We start from the raw sequence: 25,205 nt of genomic DNA on the forward strand, positions 1-25,205 counted from the left end.
CAGGAATGATACCTCATGTAAACAGATTCGCTGGAGTGAAGCAAGGCAATTCCTTATCAAGCTGTAGCAAGTGGAAGGATGCAAGGTTGGTTCTTGAAAAGAGATTCTACTAAAGAACAAGGAAATATTTCTGGCATGTTTTTTGTACCATATTCCTTCTGTATTATTGTACTATTACTTATTTAATTACATTTCTGAATGCTTTTTTGACTGTGTTTCTTTTAGTGCTTCTGAATCATCTCATTCTCACTTTAGCCATAGGACTTTGGGTTCAAACCACATGCTGAAATTTGCCTGTAACATCCGAACACACACTTCACTGCAGGTCCTAGAAAGAAGAAAAACTCTTCTGTTTGTCTTTCATGATCTTGATGTCCTATTAATACATCTTGCTTACCTGGTTTAAGGTTCAGTAACTCATCAAGTTAGTTGTATCACCAAGCTTTGAGGAATATAACTAGTATTTCCTGCTCAGAAAATTAGGTAGAATTTTTGTGATTTTGTTTTAAAGTCCATTTGTCTGAAGGATTTAATTTGACTTTATTTAAAATTGGGGACGATGATTGTAATGCACAATTTTAGTAGGAACTCTGTGGGAATCTTTGTGGATCCAGGTAATGTTTATCTAACTTGGCAGCTATCAGTTTATACAGCCTGAGAAATTGAGGCAGTCACTTTTCAATGTTGGCTTTTTTGCTCCTGAAAACAAGAGCATTTAATCAATGGAACTTTACACCAAGGAAAACCAGATCTAAATATCCAAGAAATGCTTTTGCCCAGTTTTTTTGGTCCCCTCAATTTTTTTTTTTGGTTTATCCCACCCAGGCAACAAGACCTCTATAGAGTTTTAAAAGCATACACCGTTTACCGGCCAGAGGAGGGATACTGTCAGGCACAGGCTCCAATCGCTGCTGTCCTCCTTATGCACATGCCTGCTGAGGTAATTGAATTGCATACTTAATATCAATGTTTAATACCAATAGAAAATCTGTTTGGAGAAAATTATGTTCTGAGTGTTTAAAAATACATACAAAATAAGGAAGCTTGATAATAACATTAGGTATGCTATAAACCAACACTTCCTTACAGGGGAGGAAGGAGAAAGGGAAAAATCAGAAGTGGAGCTGCTTACTCAGGAGTATCAACCTCTTAACATGTGACCTAGTTGACTGGTGCCATAGTATGTCTCCTGGGAAGAGAAGTAAATATTAAAGAATTGAGGAGAAAGTGTTTTAAATTAAAAATAAAACACAATGCCCATTCTCTCCTGAAGATAGTGATGCATTCTTGTATAAAATTATACTGATGTTAGCCTTGTATTAACATGTTAAACTGCCACTTGTTTGGATGTGAAGTTGCATTTTGTTGCTGGTATTGCTTATTGTATGTTTAAATTTAGGTTACACTTCATTAGGTTTGCTCACATTTAACACTCCACAAACAGTAGCAAATTGCTGTCTATTAGTTTGGTGTATGAATTAATACATGAATTAAACTAACTAGAGAAGAACCACCATTTTATATGAAAGCAAATTAAATTTCTCTCCTCTAAGATCTATCCAATTGCAGTCATACTGGAGCAATTTAATTTTTTTTGGACCACTATTTCATGGGTCTTTACCTATCTTGATTTGACTACTTTAAGGTCAAGTTCTCATGATTCTGTTAAATCTTTAAAACTAGTCCTTTCATATCATGGTTGAAACTGTGTATAAAATTCTTTTGTATCTGTGACTACTTTAATAAATGTTTTTCTTTACGTTAATAGTCTTGCCTTCATCCAAAAATATTAACCTGCAGTTGAGTTTTCTACTCTACTTGCAATGCCCTTCTTTTGTCCATTTGTATTATTACTTGGAAGTATGTACCTCTGTAGGGGGATATGAGTACTTTAATTTTAAAATGGGTTGGAATGACTGTGTATATAAGCAATGGTTGGAGTATAATGCAGTACTGTGTCTAGTTCTCGACACTTTCAGAATGACACTGGTTAGGCAAGGAGTATGACATACATTTATAATCTGTTCTCTATAGGTTAAAATATGAGGAAGGATTACATAAATTAGGTTGTTTTTTTCTTGATATTTTGTGGAACTACTGGGGTAAATGGATGAGGACTATTTTGCTGGTAGATAGCCTGAATTGTCTAGCAGACAGGCCTTTCTGGAAACAGCATGTCAGACGAGAGAGATAAATTGAATTATTTTTACTTGTCTGAAACAAAGGTGTCTTTTTAAAATTCCATTTTCTTTATTCTTTTAGGCAGGGGGACAAAGCAGAGATGTGTTCCCACAAACTCTGTTGTGAGGTCAAACTTTAGAAATTATCCAGTACATTCTTTTTAGGGTTAAAACCAAGTAAGGTTTTTTTTTTACAGCATTTAAAACCCTAGAGAATGACATTGGCAACCTGCATGTAGGAAAGGATAGAATCTGTACTGTGTGGAAGCAAGCCATTTGGCCCATTTGAGTCCTGACTGATCTTCCAAAGAGCATCACATCCCACCAAAACCAGACCGCTTACCCTGTGCCTGTAACCCTGCCTTTCCCATGGCTAATCTACTAAGCCTATCCATCTTTGTACTGTGGGAACAAACACTGGGAGAATGTGCAGACTCCATGCAGACAGTCACCTGAGGGTGGAATCAAACTGTGGTCTCTGGCGCTAACCACTGAGCCACTGTGTCACTCTAAATTATGAATTACTGAAAATCGGAAATGTCAGAATTAGTTTGTGTATGTTCAAGTCAGGTCTATCACTGACCAGTTGAGGTTCTTTCAGTTGGCTGTTCTCAGAAGTCACATTTGCAGGAACTTTGATGGAGTCAAATTGATGAGGGTGTGGAAGTTGTAAGCTTTGATTTCTTTCCTTTTGCAGCAGGGTGAGTTTTCTTTTCAGGAACATGAGCTTTGAGCTGAAATCTAAGACAAGCATTTGGCTATCAAGGAGCTGCTTACTTTCTTAATTTTAATAATACCTGAAGAGCAAGTCAAGCGCTGAAGAGTTGAAGGTGATTTCAAACAAACCAGTTTTTTTTTTTCATGTGTTTGGGTCTTTGGGTTTAGCCACGCTCTCTAAGGTGGGATTTGGTGTCCTAGCCAAAAATGAGTGTTTTGGGCGCATAACTTAAGTTATTAGCATCAAGTCAAGCAATAATGAGTTCAGTGGACTTGTGTTTAGGATGGTGAGGGAGACATCCTCTCTGCTATTCCATTTGTATTGGCTTGGCTACAATGTTCATAGAAAAACAAGTGTTACATTTCAGGAGGATGATGTAACCTTTCACCTTCTGGTAATTATTGGCCAGAACTTCTGTAGAAATTGTGGTTGATAGATGACATGATCACATGATGTCAATGTTGTCAATGCAGTAAAGTGTCCGTTTTTAAGTAAATTCAAGCAAGCTAAAACTATTTTAAACAATTTAAGATCTCACTGTTCCTGATCTCTCGGCATTACAATGCATTAGAGGATGGAAATTTGATTTCATCTTGGTGAAAGTAAGACAAACAAATGGGGAGAAAACACTTTTGAGAGTACGCTGTAGGCCCCTTAACAACAGTTATGCTGTAGGACAGAATCAGATGAGTGCATGAAAAAATGGTAATTTTAGGCATATTAGCATAACGTGTTATTGGGTAAATGTTAATCTATTATAAAGAATGTAAACAGAATTTTGAGAAATATAATCAAACAGTCAGTATAGCTTCTTGAAAGGAAAATCTCACCTGATAGCTTTTGTACAGTTCTTTCAGTAGGTAATAAGCTGGATAGATGTGGGGGACCCAGTAGATGTAATATTTTTGGATTCCCAAAAGGGGTTTAATAAGACCCTGCACATAAACTTCAAGAAACAGTCCATGGTTTTGGGATAGTCGATTGGCCTAACTAATAGACAGAGTTAGGGTTGAGAGGCGTTTTCACATTGGCAGTCCCACTACTTACAAGCTGCTAAGGGGATCAGTGGAACCACAGTTATTTACAGTTTAATGACTTGAATAAGAGAAGTGAATGTGCAATTGCTAAGTTTGTGAAAGACATAAAAATAGAAAGGCAAGTGGTGAGAATGACCAAAGATATTCAGGAGGATATTGATAGGTTAAATGAGTGGGCAAAAACATGTCAGATGCATTATTGTGGGAAAATGTGAAGTTTAGAGCATTGGTAGGCAGAACAGAGGAGCTGAATATTATTTAAATGGAGAAAACTTCAGGGCAGATTTGGGGGTTCTTGTGTGTGAATCACAATGCTAACATACAAGTTCTACAGGATATGGGACGTTGAGGAAGGCAGGAAAGTTGGCCTTGATTTCGGAAGGAATGGAGAATAAAAATAGGGAAGTCATGCTAAAAGAATATTGTTTAGATTGAATAAAACTGCAGAGAAATTCAACACGTTTGGCAGCATCTGTGAAGCAAGCGTGTTAAAATTACAGTCTGATATGACACATTTTCAGAAGTAACTACACAGTACATCGGTGCAAGTGTTTGTTTTTCTTTATTTAATGCACTGCCATTGGATGTAGTCAGAATATTAACTTGGTTTCCTGAGTATGGTGGCATTTTCATATGAGAGTTTGAAAAGGTTGGACCTGTACTCATTGGAGTTGAGAAGAATAAGAGGACACCTTATTTAAATATATCACATTCTTGGGTGGCTTGATGGGGTATATGTGGAGAGGTTGTTTCTCCTTGTGGAAGTATCCAACATCAGAGGTCATAACGAGTGATCTCCCAATCTGAGATTAAGAATTTGTTCTGAGGATAGCAAGTGTTTGGAAGTCTTTATCACGGAGGGCTGCAGTGTCTGGGCCGTTAGGCTTATGTAAGACCGAGACTGATTTTTAATGATTGGGGGAACCAAGGGTTATGTGGCTAACGCAAGAAAGTGAAATTGATGATTCAGATTGCCCATGATCTAATTGAATTGTGGAGCCGATTCTGGTTGACTGCTTATGTTTTATGGTCTTCTACTCGTAGCACATGATGCTTAGTCAATGGCTAATTTTAAAACTGATGTTTTTGTTCATGAATGATATTACTCAATAAGGGACAATGGTATATAGAGAGAGATCATAGTTCAGCCATGATTCTTGTTGGATTTAAACCAATTTAAAGAAGTAATGACCTAATTGTAAATTCTTAAAAGCAGCCATTGAATAATCTACTTATCACCTTTTTTTAAAATTAGCCTGTTCGAGAAATTGTCATTTCGTATCCTGGTTCAAAATTGGAAGCTTTTGATCACCATGTTGTCTGAATCTTAAAGTCTGACGTGGTAGATTCCAGTCCAGGAGAATATGTCATAAATTAAGATATTTCTTATCAGTTTGCTAGGTGTCAAAATATGATGCAGCATTGTCCAGTGTCCTCCCTGTCGTGAACACTTCTAATATTTTTCTTTGTTTCACAGCAAGCTTTTTGGTGTCTCGTTCAGATATGTGAAAAGTATCTTCCAGGATATTACAGTGCTGGATTGGTGAGTTTTTGAAAATTTCTAAGACCTAGCAACATTAGAAATGGCTACAAAGTCAGGATGGTCAACCATAGTTAGAGCATTTTGAGTTTGCAGTGAAAATGTGTAGTGGAAACAATTCTGCAGTGTCATTGTTATGCGCAGTAATAGGTTTATTTCTAGGTTATTCACGATGTTTGGTTGAATGAGTGTCAATATAATTGTACAATACCCCTTTAACCTTTTAAAATCTTTATCAGGTTGGAAAGTATGAGCAATAATGTCATCTTTGGGAACAATGTTTACAATTTTTTTTTCCGAGCTCAATATCTTTCTAAAAACAAAATTACACTTGGCTCCAATGATGATATAAGATTTTACATTTTCCATTGTAATAAAAGATCAAATACACTATTGACTAAACGTTCTTAGTAAGCAATTTACACTATCCAGCCATAAAACAGCCAACTACTTTTAGCATAACTAAAAAGAGTTCACGTATATTTTAACTGTCTGTTAAAATGACATTCAATTCCCATACACGGTCCAAGGTGATTAATTCGAGAGGTTTACTTCTGTTCTTTTTCTGTCTCAGCCTGGAAACTTCTAACTCTGAGAAAGACGATTCGCAGATTTTTGTCTTCACCCAAATGTTGTTTATCCAGCACAAGCAAAGTGAATCTTCCAGCCTTGTTTTATTTTTGTTGAAATTGGTTGTTTTCAATTTAAGTGCAAACTACCAGCTCCTGCATGGTGAACTGTTGTCTTGCTGTGTAGCTTCCTTTCCTGTCTGGGATCCTGGTGTACTGCATGTGTTAGAAATTTTTTAGGGGTATATTGGCTCCCTTGCCCTAAGCCCATTCCATGACAGTGTGAATCACATGGATCTTGTATACTGGTAGAAATGCTGATTTAGTTATCCTTCAGATGGCAAAACATTTTACCTTGGAACTGGATGGTCAGTTTAAAGCATAATTGAAGAATCTCAGCTATTTTCTATGATGGAGGTTCAGCCTTTCCACAAGCTAGCATATAGACTGTTGGCATAATTTGCAAGGGTAAGTAGCTTGCACCACCTTTCCAGAAGAACAATCTGCCCATCCCCTCTCCCCAAAATCTCTAGGAATCAAACTATCCAGGCTTATTGTCAAAGTTCAGTGTAGGCCACACCCCCCCAAAAAAAAATCTGTTTTCTCTTAAATTGAAGACACCATTTCAAATCAGAAAAATCTTAAACCTCTGTAGAAATGGTGGTTGATTGACATCATGTGATCACGTCATCGATGTTGTCAATGCAGTAAAGTGTCCAAAATGTAGTTACAAACAATGGAGGCTTGTAAAGAAGCAGCATATCATTCACACAAAGAGTGACAAGTCTGAAAATTGAATAAAGTATAAAAAAAAGCAGAGTCAGTCAAAGCTTGAAGGAAAATTAAGAGAAAGTTAACTAGAAATATGAAAAATACTAGTAAGAGTTTCTATAGATACTTGAAAAGAGGAGTTGTCAGAGTGAGCATTGGTCCTGTAGAAAGTGAGTCTGGGAAATAGTACCAGAGAAGTATTACTAGTTAATGCTATAAACAGACAATTCCAAGTCCTGAGGAGATTATTCCTAGGGTCTTAAAGTAAATGAATAATGTGTTCATACATTGATTTCAATTTTCCAAACTTCCTTCAATTCAAGATCGGTCCCACTTAGAATGGGGGGGGGGGCGGCGACGACGGCGGGGGGAAGCGTGGGAATAGTGACTGAACTCCATTATTCAAAAAGGGAAGGAAATGGAAATGCTTTTTAGGCAGATGGTGAATCAGGTTGTTGAGGATCGGAAAGTATGTTGAGTAGCCAGATCAGTCACACTCTTGATGGACAGTGGAGAAGATTTGAGGGCCTAAGTGACCTATCCTGATCTTAATTTGCATGTTTGTATCAAACAGTTCCATTGAACACATTTGGTAATATTGATTGGAGATAATGGGAACTGCAGATGCTGGAGACTCCAAGATAATAAAATGTGAGGCTGGATGAACACAGCAGGCCAAGCAGCATCTCAGGAGCACAAAAGCTGACGTTTCGGGCCTAGACCCTTCATCAGAGAGGCTCTCTGATGAAGGGTCTAGGCCCGAAACGTCAGCTTTTGTGCTCCTGAGATGCTGCTTGGCCTGCTGTGTTCATCCAGCCTCACATTTTATTATCTTGGTAATATTGATTTGCATGTTTGCATTTTCAGTGTTATTTGCAAAGCTATTACCACAATATGTGCAGTTTGCCAGCTGAGTACAACTTGGGTTCTTAATGTATCTCCCCAAAGTAGCAACAGACAAGCTCGCCACGAAGGACAAAGTTCAATCTTTAAATTTCTGCATACAAACACTTAGATTTTGTACATTTTATGTTCCATCACAAGGTTTTACTGTTCGGTTTAGACCAAGTCTATCAAATGTACTTGCTGAACACTGATGCCTTTATCCCCTACATTGCCAGCTTCTCAGTTTTGCTATTTTCCATTGTGAGGGAGCTTAATTTCCCTTTGTGCTTTGACAGTGACAGTGCCATTCTTGCTTCTGTTGACGCAATTTTCTTCAATTCAAGTTACGTACAGTAATTTTGTATGAATCTAGAGTACTGCCTGGGGTTGCAAATAAAGCTCCGTAAGGGAAGTTCCATATATAGTTGTCTGGATGCAGAGTAGTTATCAGATATTTCTAAACCACATATAATTACCATATTTTGCACCTTGTTATTACAGAAAATGCCACACAGCTTGCTAATGAAACCCAAAGCAGTCATTTATTGGATTTTATCTTTGTTAAATCACAGGTTCACATGTTTGTTTTGTATGTTGCTGACACTGCAGAGGACAAGTGTACCTGATTTTCTTTCTGTAGTAGGGTTACAAACTACACTCCGTGCTGAAAAAGGTTAAATATAAATGCATATTTTAAATGCCTAATCTCATTACAACAGAAGTTTTTTATCTAGATTATCATGACTGCAGTTTGTTTCATCTACCGTCTGTACTTAGGTATAATTCCATCTGATTTACATTCTTTTTCTGCCCATTTTCTGACACCGCTTCTATGTTGTGCAATTCCATAAGTGTTGATTGCTCTTGTCAGCCAGTGACTACACTTAATGCATACATGTTTTTAGGTGAAGAAACAGAAGTTGCTGGAAAAACTCAGCAGGTCTGGCAGCATCAATGAAGGAAAAAAAAAGCAGATAACGTTTTGGGTCCGGTGACCCTTCCTCAGAACTTATGAAGAAGGGTCACTGGACCCGAAACGTTAACTGATTTATTTTCTTCACTGCTGCCAGACCTGCTGAGCTTTTCCAGCAACTTCTGTTGTTGTTGTTCATGGTTTACAGCATCTGCAGTTCTTTTGGTTCATGTTGTTAGGTAATTTGATTATAAAATGGGAATTATGCATGACCCTATTGCCAAAGCAGCTTCGAGCTGAAATTCTGCTTTCCTATAATGTGTGATACTGAAGTCAAGTTTAATACCCGTATTTAGTTTGAATGAGCTAAGGATTGAGCTAACTACCTTCTGATCTAAAGACCTATTACTACACTGGGTAGTGACTGCCCAATAAATGCTTTCTTTTGATAATTTTAGTTGCTTTCAATACCTTATTTATGCCACTAATTACCATTGAAGTTTTATTGTGGATGTAACAAACACAACCAGATTAGGATAATGTTCACCTGCCTCTGCTGTTTTGCCAACACATTATAAATTCAGCACAGAATTAACATTTATTTCAAAAATTGGTTTTGCATTTATGAAAACCCATTTAGTGTTTTGTGCTTGGTCATTGTATCTAAAATAGTTTCAAGCTAAACTTTACCAATAGAAATTGGCACATTTCCGTGACTCTGATTTGTTCTTCAGGAAGCAATCCAGTTGGATGGGGAGATCTTTTTTGCCTTATTGCGTAAGGTTTCACCAGTGGCACATAAACACCTTAACAAGTACAAAATTGATCCCATCCTGTACATGACGGAATGGTTCATGTGTGCATTTTCAAGAACTTTGCCATGGGTGTCTGTGCTGAGAATTTGGGACATGTTCTTCTGTGAAGGTACATAATCTGTGTTTGTATTATTGGCTATATATTAGCACCAATATCAGCCACCTGATCTATAGCTGATGTCTAAATACAACTTTGCAGGAAATGACCAGTAATTTGCAAATGTCTATGAAGTACACAACAGTAGGTCAACTGACTTAATGCGAGAATTATATGCTTTTCTATTTAAGCATGCAGCTTTTGCTCTGCGTCTTTACTAATGGCGTTTTTATGTTCTATGTTTTTAATCTAGAATTGGGAACGACTCTCCTAGAGTCATCAATACTTTTCCATACTCTTTCCTGACCATCAATAACATGTCGTGTGAAGTGCTGTACTTCCTGTGTTCCATGTTATGTACGCATGTGCCCATGTGTTGTCTCTTTTTTTGGGGGTTATTAGCACAAGTAGTGCAGCATCACTTCAATTTAGTGTGTAGGCCCTTCGGGAAGAGTTGCTTCTAACTGACAGTAAATCTACAGTTTCATTGGATATTTGATGTGGGGAAACAGTAAATGTGATTATCATAATTGTAGTGTACCTCTCAGGCTGACCCAAGATTTGTTCTTAGGAGTGCTTCTGTAACTAACCAGGTTACAACTGGCTCAAAATGTTAATGAACAGTGCACAAAATTTGAATTGTCTTATTTCCATTCATCATATTCCTCACTTTGAGCAATATGATAATGAAGTATGTTAATTTTTATGAATGAAAATTATAACTAGCATTTAAAAATATTCATTTATGGGATTATGGATATTACCTGAGGCCAATATTTTATTGCTTGTCTGTAGTTACCTTTTTAATGGCATAAGTCAATTTTTTAAGGATGTTTCCTGAAACTTGTAATTGCAAATTAATTCAGAATGAGCTAAATAAACCCTTGGATGAAAGAAAATCAATTGCCATTTTTCAGCTGTTTGTACCTTTTTGGCATATGAAGTTTTTGGGAAATAAAACTGGAAATGACCAGTATGAGATTGTTTCGATATCTTTTGTTTTGTTACTTTATCGTAGAACTTGAACATGTACAAGCTGTTTTGGGAATTTTGACTATAACTTCAATTTTTCCAATCAGCATTCAACAATTACTTGTATTACTATCTATTTTGAAAAATATAACTTTCCTCTTGTACTCTTTCATGCTCTTGTTTGAGCACATAGCCAGCTGAATACTTATTTGTAAAGATATTTTCCTTCCATTTGAGGACTGCAGAACTATTTATCATTATTTTAAAAAAATTGCAATCCTTTTAGTGCTTTTAGGAACAAACATTGGTGGAAAGCAAAAAATGAAATTGTGTTTTGTTAAAGATAAACACAGCCTGCTGTTCTAAAGTAGCAATTCATTCCTCCTTTGATTTAGTAGCTGCCTAGAACACGGCAGATGGTTAGCTTGAATTTTGTTTAATTTTAATATCATTCTTGATGCTGTTTTAATATGGTTAATTGCTTTTGGATTTTCCATTTTTGTTTTATCCAGGTGTAAAGGTAATATTCCGTGTTGGTCTCATTCTGTTGAAGTATACACTTGGCTCATCAGAAAAACTGAAGAAATGTCAGGGTCAGTATGAAACCATGGAAAAACTTCGTAGCATTGATCCCAGATATATGCAGGATGGCTTTCTTGTACGAGAGGTATGAGTCCAGTCAAAATTATTGTCTTTCTCCCTGATTGTAAGATGATAGAATAGTGCACTCGTAATCCATGCTAAACAGTTGTACGCAATTTGTGCTCCGATTTAAATGTGAATAGGGAAAGATTGACATTGCCGATGTATTCCGATTTAAGACCATTACCTGGCTTTGCTACGGGGAAAGACATTGACTAGCCTTGACTGTGCACATTACAATAAGTTGCATTTTATAATAAGTTACATGTATTGAGGCATCCCAAGGCAAGTTGCAAGAATGAATGATAAGACAAAATTAACACTGAGCCCCATATATAGAAGTTAGAGACAACCATAGATAAGTTTGATCAAAGAGAATTGAGGAGCAATTTGAAAAGGAGAGAGAGACTTAGAATGATGACTATAATAACAGACAGCAGAAATTTAAACAAATTCAGATTTGGAATGTGCAAAATGGGAGGTCACCCATGAGCATTAGAATAGATATATCTGGAACAAACAAAAGCATGAGTGATCCTTCAGCAGATGTGCACGTTATTAGCTGTTTCCGAGACACAGTTAGGGGTGGGTAATTTATGAAGAGGACATAGGGATCATGTTAGTACTTAAAGTCAAATAGGATGCGAAGGCTTGGGATGACCTAAAAGAGTCTAGAATGAGTGGAAATGGTGGTTAGAAAAGGATCTGCGGTAAAGACCAAAGGCAATAGTTTCACCATTCCATCTGTTGATTTGGAGAAAATTGTTGACTATTCAGCACTGTAAACAGTTTAACAAGTGAGGCAGTAGAATGGCCAAGAGATAGTGTTATCAGCATACATGTGGAAGTTGATGCCTGTGAAGTTCCTGAGCAATACATGAGAATAGGGCTGGGAAAAAAATCAGTCATTTCATCAGAAACCATTTCAGCTCAGTGAATCCATGTCCTTGTAAATCAACTGAGTCAGTCCCATCCCTAACTGCCCTTGGACTGCATACCTTGTTTGACCATTTCAGAGGGCAGATGAGTGTTGACCATAGATATTGGATCTAACACAGGATAAATGAGGAAAGAATGGCAGATTTTTTTTCTCCCTAGAATGGTTTGTTTTATGATATTTGATGGTCACCATTACGAAGACTAAAACTACCTCCATTATTCAAACGTTTTAATTGGAATTTAAATTCTCCCCAGCTGCTCAGGTAGGATTTGAACTCATGGCTACATACCATTAGCCTATGTCTTTGGATTACTAGACTAACAACATGACTACTAGCACACCATTTCTCCCATGATATGTGAAAAAAATCCTGACTGATTGCAAAAATAAAAGTAAACCCAAATATTTGAAGCGGTTTTAGGGAAGTACGCATTTTAAGTCAACTTAGTGGTTGGAGAAGGCAAAAGATAAGTTGATGGCATTGATTCTGGGTGGCCTGTGTACATTCCCTGAGAAGTGTTAGAGTTCCATTTTCTTTAGAAAATTACTTTAGAATAACATGGTTTTCGTTTGCAGGGTTTTTCATTTCCCCAAATCACTTAAACCATTTTATGACTTTTTATTCTTAATTCATGTCCTTGGTACACTGGCTTGGCTGAGTTGTATGATGCTGTTTGTTTAATATTTAAAGGTGCTAGTAAGTATTTTAAGCTACAGTTGTACCAATGTTTTTGGAAGTTGACAGCTGAAGATTTCCTGTGGACAAGATTACAACACTCTTCGGTTTAGTTTTGTGGTTCAGAAATAATCCTTGTGTAATCACCCAAAGGAAATGATTTTAACCGTTCTCTTTGACCTGTAGAGAAGCACTTGCAATGTTATTATCTTTCAAAAGCCTGTTAATGATTGCTGCTATGGGCAGTTTGTTAAAAATTGATTCTTGATTGAAAAGCAAGCTCAAATGCAGAGCATAATGTTCAAGAATTTACCACTTAACTTTTTTGTCACTAACCTACATTCACTCTCTGTGTGGCAATCACTCATTTTATACCTTCTGGTAAATTTTCCCCTGCAACCTAACTCTATAAATGTCTGTAACCTCCTTTAGTCCAGTTACCTTTTTAAGATGACTGCATCATTGCAGTTCTAGAGATTATTTGCTCCACTATTAGTGTCCATGCTGTCAGTTTGGGTACCAAGCGGTAGATTGCCTTCATTCAACCTCTACTTCTAAGATTTTTTTTAAATCTACTTATTCACCTGTCTTAATGCTTCCTTTTTGTTTTGTTTGTTTGAGCTGCTGTGGAATCTCTAATTATACTAAATGTGCCATGCAAAGTTGTTGTTTGATGAAGATGTCTGTTTTAGTTCTTTAAATAGTATGAATGATGCCAATGCTTAAAACCTGAGGTATTCAGTCATCAAAGGGTCCACTCTTGTCCCATCATACTTGGGCTTGTATGTTAACTATGCATATTAGCATAGAAAGACATTGTTAGGATGGTAGTTGTTGAAACATATCTAAAAATAACCAAGCACCATAGGCTGAATATGAAGTGCCTTCTAGCAGTTACAGCTGAACCAGTTTAATTGATGCATCATTGCTTTGTAACACATGCCTGTGTCAGTGTGAAGTGCTTATCAGTATTCTTGACAGTTAAATCGATGAACAGTGTTACAGAGGGGAAGGTTAAATAAAATGAACTCCCTGATGCTTACTTTATAAGCAGCAAGTAACAATTTATTTATCCAACTCTGTGATCAAAATAACAGAACTAATAATAAGCTGAACAATTCACCTCCCCCACCCAACTACTAACTATTCCCAAATAAAACACAATTCTAATGGTATACTGTTCCAATAAATACAGGTCCCACTTATACTAAACCAAAGTAACAAGAAAAAATAAACTTAGACACTCAAAACTAGAGTCAGGAGGTGACTTCTAGAATGTTCCGTGCCTTTTCTGCTATCCTTCAGTCAGGAATTTTTCTTCATCGATTCGTTGTGTGAGGAATATTAGCTAAGAGTGCTTTGATACCTTTTTAAATGGTGCTTAATTGGAGAGCTGAAAGATTTCTGAGAGAGCCAGAGTTTTACTCTTCGATGGCAGTTTGCTGTCGCACTGATTTTCAAAAACCCTCTTCTTGTATACCCCTGATGACCTATCAATTTTCTTATTATAGGATTGGTCTTAGGTTGTCAGCACAATCAGATTTAAACTCAATTGGTTTTCAGTCTCTAAGTGCCTAGTTTAAATTAGTGCGCTGATATTTAAGCTGGTTGCCTTAACATCAAAACAAGCCTAGACTGCTAACCAAACAGCCAATTGATAGATATCTTTCAATTTAAGAACTTTCTGTGCATCTACAGCTGCTTGCAGACTTTGTAATCCCCAAGCTTTAGAAAAGCAAATCACGTCTCAAAGGGACCACACACTCTTCCTTCTCCCCCCCCCCCCCCCCCCCCCCCCCCACCCACCCACCCACCACATCATTCTTACAAATTTTAATATCTTTTCTTCCAATTCACAAGTACTCTCCCAACTTCACAGCAACAGAGATTTCCATATTAAACATGTATTATTTCTGGACTTTATCAAATATTGTCCTTCATGTTGGATTGAGTCCCAAGCATTTTTTTAAAGACTCTTTGCCACATTTTAAAATGCAAGTGGTCATATAGAAGTCACTCCTCAGTTTTACTGAAGAATGCATGCTAAACATGTAAAACAAGTAGATGTACGACATTCCAGTGTCTGATTATGAAATCTGATAGCTGTGGACACACCTAGTACTGAGATGGTTGAAACTAGGGCTGGGGAATTTAGTTGGTCATGAAATAAACGTTTATCCCACTTATAAATGAGGAAGCAAACATGTAATCAAACAATGAAAATGGTGATGTTCATTGAAAATGATAATCCTCAAAATACAAGGTAGATCAATTTGGAAAAAGAAGGTTAGTCTGCAAAGACTGGAAATTTGTAAAACAAAAATCTGGAAACTTAATATGATCAATGGTGGAGAGAAAAGATCTTCAGTTTTTAATGTATCAATTTTTAGAAATGAAATTTGAGGTGACCAGTTAATGAGCAAAAAGAGTACAACATAAGGAAGTTAGGTGAAACTTAACTGCCAGTAAGATGGTTGTTTTGGTGTAATATCTTCATTCTTCTTTGCGTCACTTAACTGTTAGCATGCTGCTCAATGTACATTGTTGAAATACGCATAAAGGTCATTTAAGGTTGAATATAATGAAATTAAAGAAACCCAAGTATGTGTGAATAGGCAGGCAGTGTCAGTCATAAGAAGAGCTATAAATACCAGAATTGCAAAAGATATAAATTGGCGGGGGGGGGGGGGCATCAAATCTGAAACAAAACAGAAGTAGCTAGCAAGTGCAGCCTCCAAAAAGAGGGAGAGCAGGTCAGGAAGGAAGTACACACTTGCAACCAGTCTCCCTTAGTCTTGGTAGCAGTGTACATTTATAAATGGGTCGATTAAATTTAGTGTTGTCTTGTTTACTGTTGCGAATAAAAGTAGTACATTGATCATAAAACACATCCATCAGTTATTCACTACCCTGTGCAACATACAGTAAGGTTTTTATTCATTAACGGGATGAGGACATCACTGGCTAGGCAGCATTTCTTGTCCACCCCTAATTGCCAAAAGGAGCAGTTGAGTCAACCACATTGTTGTGGGTCTGGAGTCACATGTAGGCCAGACCAGGTAAGGATGGCAGTTTCGTCCAGGTGTGTTTTTCTGACAGTTGACAATGGCGTCCCAATCATCATCCAGATATTTTGTTGAATTCGCATATTACTGTCTGTCATAGCTGGATTTGAACCCAGAATGTTATCATGGTTTCTGGATTAACAGTCCACTGATAATACCACTAGGCCATTGCCTTCCCACTGTAATTATGTAACTATGTATGACTCAAGCAGTTAAGTGCACTCTGCATCAATTTTATATAAGGACGTAAACAGTCTGAGGGAAAATCACCTCTGAATGTAGTCATAACTACTGCAAAAGAAAACTTGTTTATTGGAAGTCAGTCATGTCAACTCAGGAGTTCCTCAAGGCACTATCCTACAGCAACTAGATTTAATCGCAGTTTTAATGACTTTTCCTTTATGCCACTTGCACCACAATCTGTCTCCCAGCTCTCTACCACCACCATCACCACCTGATCCCAAACCTTGACCCTACAAAAATTTCTTTATCAATTCCTTGGATAGCAAAGCAATCCATGCCACATGTAACTTGAAGATCTTGACAACATTTTGGTTGAGAGTGATGGGGCTTAGAAAAGGGCGGGGGGGGAAAAAACACTGCCTTGACAATTAAGTGTTGAGTAGCAGATGGAATTTAATTTGGATAAATAAGATCTTACCTTTTGGTAAAAATACAAGAGTGAACTTGTACAGTTATAATTAGGGCCCTGGATAGTGTTGTAGAACAAAGACTTAAGGGGTCAGGTACATAATTCTTTTAAGTTTGCATCACATGTAGATGGGGGGTCTAAGAAGGTGTTTAGCACTCTTGCCTTCATTACTCAGATCTTTGAGTATAGGAATTGGCACATTGTGTTGAGTTTGTACAAGACATTGAGGCCAATCCTGGAGTATTGTCTGGTTCTGGTTACCCCGTTATAGGAAGAATATTATTAAGCTCAAGGGGTCAGAAAAGTTTTACCAAAGATATTGCCAGTAATGGAAGGATTGAGTTATAAAGAGAGGCTGGATAGGCTGGGGCTTCTTTCATTGGCACATGAGAAGTTTAGAGGGGACCTTTTTCAAGGTTAAAATTTTCATGAGGGGTATAGGAAAAGACACCTGACATTCACTTTATTTAAGGTGGGGAATTTCAAGACTGGGGTCATATTTTTATGGTGAGAGGGGAAAGGTTTAAAGTCATGTGAGGCAGCTACTTTCTTTTACAGTGGTTTGTGTATGGAATGAACTACGAGAGGAAGTGGTGGATGTGGGTGCAGTTACACATTTTTAAGTACATGAATAAGAAATGTTTGGAGGGATATGGGCCAAACACAGGCAGGTGGGACCGGTTTTTAGTTTAGGGTTATGGTTGCATGGACTTGTTGGACCAAAGGACTTGATTCCATGCTGTATGACTTTTACTGTATGACTTTAAATCTCCCATCATCATCATCAACCTGAGATAACATGGTGCCCATTTGCATGGGTGAGGTGTTCACCATTAATCAGACACTTAACTGGACCAGTCACTTAAATACTATGGCTACAAGAGCAGGTAGGCGTTTGGGAATTCTGTGTTTGATAATTTGTGTCCTGATGTACATGTCAGTAGTATGGTGGGTATCTTCCATTTAGACAATTATTTAAGCCTGCCTGGGTAAGTATAGCTTTAATAACGCTCAATGGAAAACACAACAGACACCATTCAGCATAATGTACTCTGCTTGATTGGCACATTTGAAAAAATTCACTCCCTCCCCAGCATACCAAGGTTGCAGGATGTAAGTCATCAATGAGAACACCTTACAAATCTATACCTAGAAGAACAAGGTTAGCAAATGCTAGGGAACACAACCACAAACCACTTCTGCTCCCAAGCTGCATATTGTCCTGACTTGGAAATATTAACAGTCTTTTCCTGTCAATGGTTATGTACATTATATGGATTGCAGCGGTGAAGAACTTGGCTCACCATCAATTTCTCAGTGGCAGTTAATGCTTTTGGGATATCATTGTCTGAAATTAAAAGCCATGTGTATATATTTAGTACTTAAAAATTTGTTACAGTATGAGTCATGGGCTACAATTGGAAACATTTGCCTTTTCATTTAACAAAATAAAACTATAGATGCTGGAAATCAAACAACAGATATTCCTGGAAAAACTCAACTGGTCTGGCACTGTGGGGGGGGGGGGGGGGGGGGGCGGGGGGAGGGAGTGAGAGTGAGAGTGAGACTCTCCACTTAGATGCTGCCAGACCAGCAGAGTTTTTATCCCAGCTTTCCAGCGTCTGCAGTTTTCTTTTATTTGTAGGTCTTGTTAAAACCCTGCTTAAGGCTGGGAACTTCAAAATTTAAACTGTAGATTTCACTTATGCTAATTACAGATTACAAGCAAAATTAGATTTGTACAAAATACTTAGACTTTCAGCATTTAGTCTAGTGATAATTTGAGGGATAATATTAGACAGATGATCCCAGCTATTCTTTGAAGTAGTACAATAGATTTTTTTTTCCACACTGTCCACCTGAGAACAGATGAGGCCTCTGTTTCATGTTCTACCCAAAAGATGCAGGAAGTGGGGGCTTAATGGCTCAATGATTAGCACTGCTGCCTCAGCACCAGGGACCTGGGTTCAATTCCAACCTTGGATGACTGTCTGAGTGAAATTTGCACGTTCTCCTCATGTCTGCCTGGGATTCCCCTAGATGTTTGTTTCTTCCCACTGTCCAAAGATGTGCAGATTAGGGGATTGGCCATGCTAAGTTGCCCATAGTGTTCAGGGATGTGGAGATTAGGTAGGTTATAGGGGGATGGGTCTGGATGTGATGCTCTGAGGGTCAGTGTGAACTTGTGGGCTGAAGGGCCTGTTTCCACACTGTAGGGATTCCATGATTCTATGACTGAAATGTTCCTAGTTGGCTTGTCAATGTAAAAAGAAAAGTATATGGAAATGAATAAAATGCCTTTTTTCTGTATTTTCTTAAAAAAACAGATAATTGAACTTCCTATCACAGAAAGGGAGGTTGAAAAAGAACATTTAATTCAGTTGAAGAAGTGGAAGGATACGCATGGTGACCTCAAGTACCAGCCGCCTCCTAGACTGCATGGTGCTAAAGCGATCAATGAGGCTGAGCCTCACTCTCAAAGAGCCTTGATGCAGATGCCATCCATAGTAGTACACTCCCCACCAGTGTCTCCTGATTCAGGTAGCAATTCAAAAAAGAAAAAGGATAAGAAAATGTCAAAAGAACAAAAGAAAGAAAAGAAGAAACAGGAGAAGAAGACAGGAAAAGGTGAAACAGTGGCAAATGGATCTACCACTGATGAGACCAATAGAATTTTAAGAGATGAACAAAATGTTACTCACCCAACAGATATTACAGAGGAGCTAAATCAATCAATGCTGAAAAAGGACACTCAATTACAGCAGTCTGAACAAAGTCTCAGCTCAGAAGAACAGGACACGTATTTATGAGATGAATCATTCCAGCACACTCTGGGGTGGGGTGGGAGTTTCATTTGACATTTGAATCATTCCATAAGAAAACTGACATTGGATGGCAAGATGGAGCTACTGATAATATATGTATGTACTTAATACAATTGACAAGGTATGATCGTTTTGTGACTTAACATGGCGACTCTAAACATGAGAAATTGGTACAATCTTACAAGAATTGAGTTGGTTTCACTGTTTGGATTTGTGTGGTTAAGGAATTCAAAGGATGGCCAAAACCAGAGTCGTAATTTAATTGGCTAGTGAAACTGTTTAGGAAGAATCTGCTTAATATGTTCACCTTTACTGAGTTCAACACAAAACTCTAATTGAATTGTTAGCTGTCATCAGCAGAGTAATTTTTTTTAGAGGAATATGTAAATATTTTTGCAATATTTTTCCAGTAAACAATGTCTTGTATGGAGTTGCTAGATATTTCTTCTTGGTTTTCATTCCAAGTTAAGATTAATGATATTTATAGGGCATTCATTTCCTTGGTTATTCTTTGGTCAGAAGATTCACTGTTCCCATTTCTATTTTGAAGGAATGGTGAATTGCTGTAGAAAGGAAAAGACCATTGTTAAGCTATTGCTGAGATTTTGGCATAAGGTATTCATTAGAATTATTTGAATTAATTTAATGTGTATACGTAGCAGGGAGTTAAGTTGGTGTTTTAGCTTGGTATGAAGGTTGTGCTACCGTAAGTTTGTATGATTAAAACACCCTACTTTTATTTGTAACATTACTGTGTACAGATAAATTACAGTTGGAGAAGAAATGAAGACTGGATATAAATATGCCAAATTAAGAAATGTTTTCCAAGCAATGTTGAGAATGTCAAATATAAACTATAGTAAGCAGGGTAGATAACCATGACACCTTACAAAAACAATGCATTGTCCAAACAAACTAGCACTTTTCCTTCAGCTTGAGGAATGTAAATTTAAGTTGTTTTACAAGAGGTTTTGTAAATCCTCTTGATAAACTGACTACGAACGAGAATTAAGTGTTTGCTGCTGTTGTATAATCCAGCTATTTTTCTACATAATTATCAATGCACAATGGATTTGCAGCAATTGCAAAGGTATTAAAGTGCTATATAAACCCACATGGATTAAACATAACTTTCTCTCCTTATGTGTAATGAAGAATATGATTACAATATGTCTAATTTTGGTGTTTAATTGTTCTACATTCCTTGAGACTATTAAAATAGCCAAATACAGATGTACAAACAAAGTTAAACTGTCTGGTCTAACATATATGTTTTTTGTATTTGAAGAATCATAAACTATTTGTCAGTTTGTTTTATGTGCAATCTACCATGAAAGTACATGGAGTTTATCGAATAATAGCTAATTCCATGTGGACATATAATGTATGTATCTTTTAAGCTTAACATAATTAGATTATTTATCTGCAAATTGCTACATTAATAAGTTCATCTAAGCTACACATTTTTATTATCTTGCTGATGCCATGGATCCATAACACAATCAATAAAATATTCTGGAAAGCCGCCTTTGCTTTTTTTATTCAGCTTTCTTTTCTCTCTAGGTTACTGACATCCAATAGTTTATTGAACTAGTGTGGTTAGTTGGTAGTGAGTCGTTTTTATTTTTGAGTTAAAAGGAAAATACCACTTATAGTTGAAATGGCCAACATCAAAAATGTAGATAGTTTGAAATGACAATTTTCTGTTTTGTGAGAATCAAATATTGTCAATACTGTGACAGTCATATCCAGAAAATTCCTTATTCCATACACATTTACCTGTATGCTTGCAACAAAAAACCACTAGCACTATGTTTTGGGACATAACCATATTTGTGAAACACTCAGCTTTGTCCGTCTCGCATCACCATCCGTTGTCTCTTAAATCCAATCTGAATTAGCACTTCCACTGTCTCTTCAATGGAAGAACTAATGCCACTCTTTTTATCTCCAGCCAGAAACATTGCAGTTTAGCTCTAATCCCGTTCACCTTCCTGGTTGCTTCATGAACCCCATCACATGTTTTTCTCTTTGAACTTGCGCAATGTTTTACACTCCTATATCCAGGCCATAACCAAAGTCTGCCTGTTTTAATTCTATAACCACAATGATTGCTTCCTCAGTACTGTATTGTTGATCAAAACATTCTTCCATAAGGTGTAGGATTAGTAGGGGCCATTCAGCCCATCAGTTTTTCTGTCATGTGATGAGATTGTACTGATCTGAAAAATCTTTGTTTGCTTCAGATTTCCAGGACCCATTCTGGTTTTATTATAGTTCCACTTTTCAGCTCTTTCCCAGATTATTGCAGTTTATTATCTATCTTAAAGCTACAACTGAATCTATATCCACCAATTGGGCAATGTCCTGAATTTTGAACCTTCAAAACATGTTTTTCCTCACGTTCCCTCTGGTTCACCTGAAATCTGTGTTCTCTGGTTATTAACCCTTCGGGCCTTCAGAAAGTTTATTTATTCACTCCACTTCACAAATGACAATGTTAAACACTCTAGCAAACCTTTCAGACATCTTTGCTCCAAGAACAACCCGAGCTTCTTTGGTCTATCTATGTAATGCTTCGACCATTCTTGTGATTCACCATCTTAATCTGCAAGCTCTAATGGCTCAAAGAACAAATGTAGCAGATGCATAGGATCATTATCACTTGCCATTTCACTTAAGTCACACACCAACTTGACTGTTCTATCACTTTTCCTTCATTAGCCCTGGGTCAAAATCCTGACTCTCCCTAATAGTAGCTTGGGCATCTTTACACGAAAGAGATTGTAATGACTCCAGAAGATGACTTAACACCATTAATTCAAGGGCAATAATGTATTTATAAGCAATGCTAACACCACATGAATTTTTAAAAATTTCTTATCTGCACTCCCTTTTAAAGCTGTCACCTTTTCTAAAATGTGGCACCCAAAATTGGCATAGTACATCAGCTGGGGAACTATACAGGTCTAGCATAACATTTTGCATTAATGTTTTGAAGAAAAATACATTATGCCATCAAACTTCAATTGCAAATCCGGTCCAACTGTGGTACTTATCAGAAGTTCAATTTTCAGATTTAAGCTATTTAAATCTACTTTTCTGTTCATTAATTGGAGCAATATTTGATCATGTTTAGCGGCATAAAATCATTTCCTAACTTATCAAAATAATTTGAGAAAATGTGTTGAGACTTAATGTTTGGTTTGTTAAGATACCAGTTTTGGAATTGCAATAAATTATAAAAAGTTCAGACTGGTGGAAGTTTGTAGCTGTAGTACTGATGATTTTTTCAAAAAGACTCAAGTGGCTACAATAATCACCAGTCTCGCACTGGTTTACATCTCCAATCTGATCAACAGTGCAGCCTCATTTTAGAATTGCTGTAAAATTGAGTTTTAACAGCATTGCTGCAGTTAGTTCATCTAAAATTGATTTAGATAACAATTGTTATAGTAATTTTCCAGTCACATTGCACCTACTGGCATATACATGTAAAATCTGTTGTCATTATGTAATTTTCTGAGCTAGGCATTGAAATATCAACTCCTGTTTGAGAGGTTTGAACTTATTTTAATGTATCATTTTGTGTCACTCCCAGTCAGGGAGAGGTGGATAGTTCTTCACAAGAACAGAAAAAATGTCCAGCAGTACAAGTTTCCTAATTAAGATATAAATCTAGCAGAATGCTTCGTATTGTTTAGGGAAGAGAGAATAGGTGTGACCTTTTAGAGACCAGTGGCTATATTTGAGAAGTTTGCAGAGAAAATAATCACCTGTCCATTTGTATCTCATTTCCCCCATCATCACTTTCCTCCTGACTTCCTGTTCCAATTGTATTCCCTATCCCTTCACCTTCCCGCTACCACCTTCCCTTTCTAAGCATCCCTCCTCATCATTATTCATAATTTGTGCACATTCAAGTAGGTATAATCAATGTTCCTACATTCTTTCCAGTCAACAAGTGTATTCTTTGCTGCCTTATTCTCTCTTTCCCCTCCCCACCTCCAAAACGTGATTTTAAAAGTAAAAGATGCTTCAACCTTTTTTTTTCCTTCCTTCATACATGTAATGAAGACGACACTGGCTAGGCAGGATTTATTGCCCAGAAGGCAGTTCAGAGTCAACCACATTGCTGAGGGTCTGCAGTCGCATGTAGTCCAAACCAGATGGTAGTTTCATTCCCTAAAAGACATTAGTGAACCAGATGGGTTTTTCTGACAATTGACGATGATTCACGATCACTGTTAGATTCAAAATTCCATATATGTATTGAATTCAAATTCCACCATCTGCTGTGGCAGGATTCAAACCCATGTTCCCCAGAACGTTATCTGGGTCTCTGGATTAACAGTCCAGCAATAATACCACTTGGCCATCACCTTTTCTTCCCTTCATAGGTTTATGAACTGAATTATGATGTTTTTGAAACTGGCTATCAAGATAGGATGATGTATCTGATTTTAAAAGTTTATAATTAATATACGATATAAACAGTATCAAATTATTTCTTGCAGGGAGATGATGATGAAGAGGTAATGTCTCTGAATTAGTGATCCAAGGCTCTGGTTCATTAGTTGGGGACGGGGACTTGGATTCAAGAGTGTACCACAGTAGCTAGTGGGATTTAAATTCAATTAGACTCTGAAAAACAAAACTAGCCTTTGTAACCATGAAACTATTGTTAATTGTCATAATGTCATTTAGGGAAGGAAATCTGCCATCCTTACTGGTACAACCTGCGTATTACTCCAGATTCAGAGCAATGGCTTGATTCTTCTTTGCCCCCTGAAATACCAAGCAAGCCACTCAGCTTATGGGCATAAAATGTTGGCTGTGCCAACAAAACAAGAAAAATTGTACAACTCGTTCCATATCAAAAACCAAACTCCTTGAAAATATTTTAAATATTCCAAAGATTTTAGTTTCAAATAGATACCAAAAGACAACAGTAATGATGAACTGCTGTTTTCCAGAATGGAACAGATAAGCAGTGACTATCCTTGGGTGGTATGGGGACCATGGTTTTTGTGAAACATTAGGACATTACTTAAAACTCTGCAAATTACATGAAAGGAGAATAGTGATTGACTACAAGAGGACATAAACCTGCTGATGTGATGTGAGAGTGCTAGATTATATTTAATGTTGAGAAACATGAATTAATGCATTTTGGTATGAAAAACCAAGAAAGGGAATCTAAAGCGAAAGATAATGATAAAGAAGGTGCAGGAACAGGTATGGAGGTATTTGTGCTCAAATTTTTGAGGTGGCATAGCAAGTTATAGAAGCAATTTAAAAAGCACGGAAAACATTGGGCTTAATAAACACAGACATGGAGTATTAAAAAAAACTAAAGATGAGCCATTACAAAATACTGATTTGACTGCAATTTTCTTTGATTCTGGCAGTACACTTTAAGAAGTATTTGAAGATGTTCAAGAAGGTGCAGTTGAGATTTATCCAAATGATTCAGAAATGAGGGACTTTAGTTATGTGAATAGGATAGTTTGGGTTTTCTCCCCGAGAGCAGAGAAAGAGGAGATTTTGTAAAATCAAAATTATGAAAGATTTTGATAGAACAGAGAAACTATTCCCATTAGCATGCCTGTTTCTTGACCTTTCTATCGATATAAAGAGATTGTCAAAAGAGCCAGAGACAGTTTGATGATTGGATTTTGTTTTATACAGCAAACTATTTTGATCTGTGCGCTGCTAGGATGATGAAAGTAAATTCAAACGTAACTTTCTTGAGGGAATGAGAAGTACACAAAGGAAAATAATTGTTAATGGAGTTGTTGGAAACGGGAAGGCAGTGGGAGCAAACTGGATTGTTCTTGCGAAACGGCCTTCTCGAGTGTAACCAACTTGATTCTAACTCCTGAATAACAGACAAGTCTGGAAGTAA

At 37.1% G+C, this 25,205-nt stretch overlaps 1 protein-coding gene across 1 annotated transcript in view; it reads left to right on the forward strand.

Moving 5' to 3' along the window:
• Positions 1 to 20,816, forward strand: part of tbc1d10ab (TBC1 domain family, member 10Ab) — a 58,151-nt gene extending 37,335 nt beyond the window's left edge. The window contains exons 5-9 of the mRNA XM_048556301.2: positions 826 to 940; positions 5,413 to 5,478; positions 9,348 to 9,537; positions 11,010 to 11,164; positions 18,800 to 20,816. Of these exons, the coding sequence (XP_048412258.1) occupies positions 826 to 940; positions 5,413 to 5,478; positions 9,348 to 9,537; positions 11,010 to 11,164; positions 18,800 to 19,282 (1,009 nt within the window). The 3' untranslated portion in view covers positions 19,283 to 20,816. The remainder of the gene's footprint in view (positions 1 to 825; positions 941 to 5,412; positions 5,479 to 9,347; positions 9,538 to 11,009; positions 11,165 to 18,799) is intronic.
• The last annotated feature ends 4,389 nt before the right edge of the window (positions 20,817 to 25,205 follow it).

The sequence above is a fragment of the Stegostoma tigrinum genome, chromosome 26 (genome assembly GCF_030684315.1).
Source record: "Stegostoma tigrinum isolate sSteTig4 chromosome 26, sSteTig4.hap1, whole genome shotgun sequence".
NCBI classification, from domain to species: Eukaryota; Metazoa; Chordata; class Chondrichthyes; order Orectolobiformes; family Stegostomatidae; genus Stegostoma; species Stegostoma tigrinum.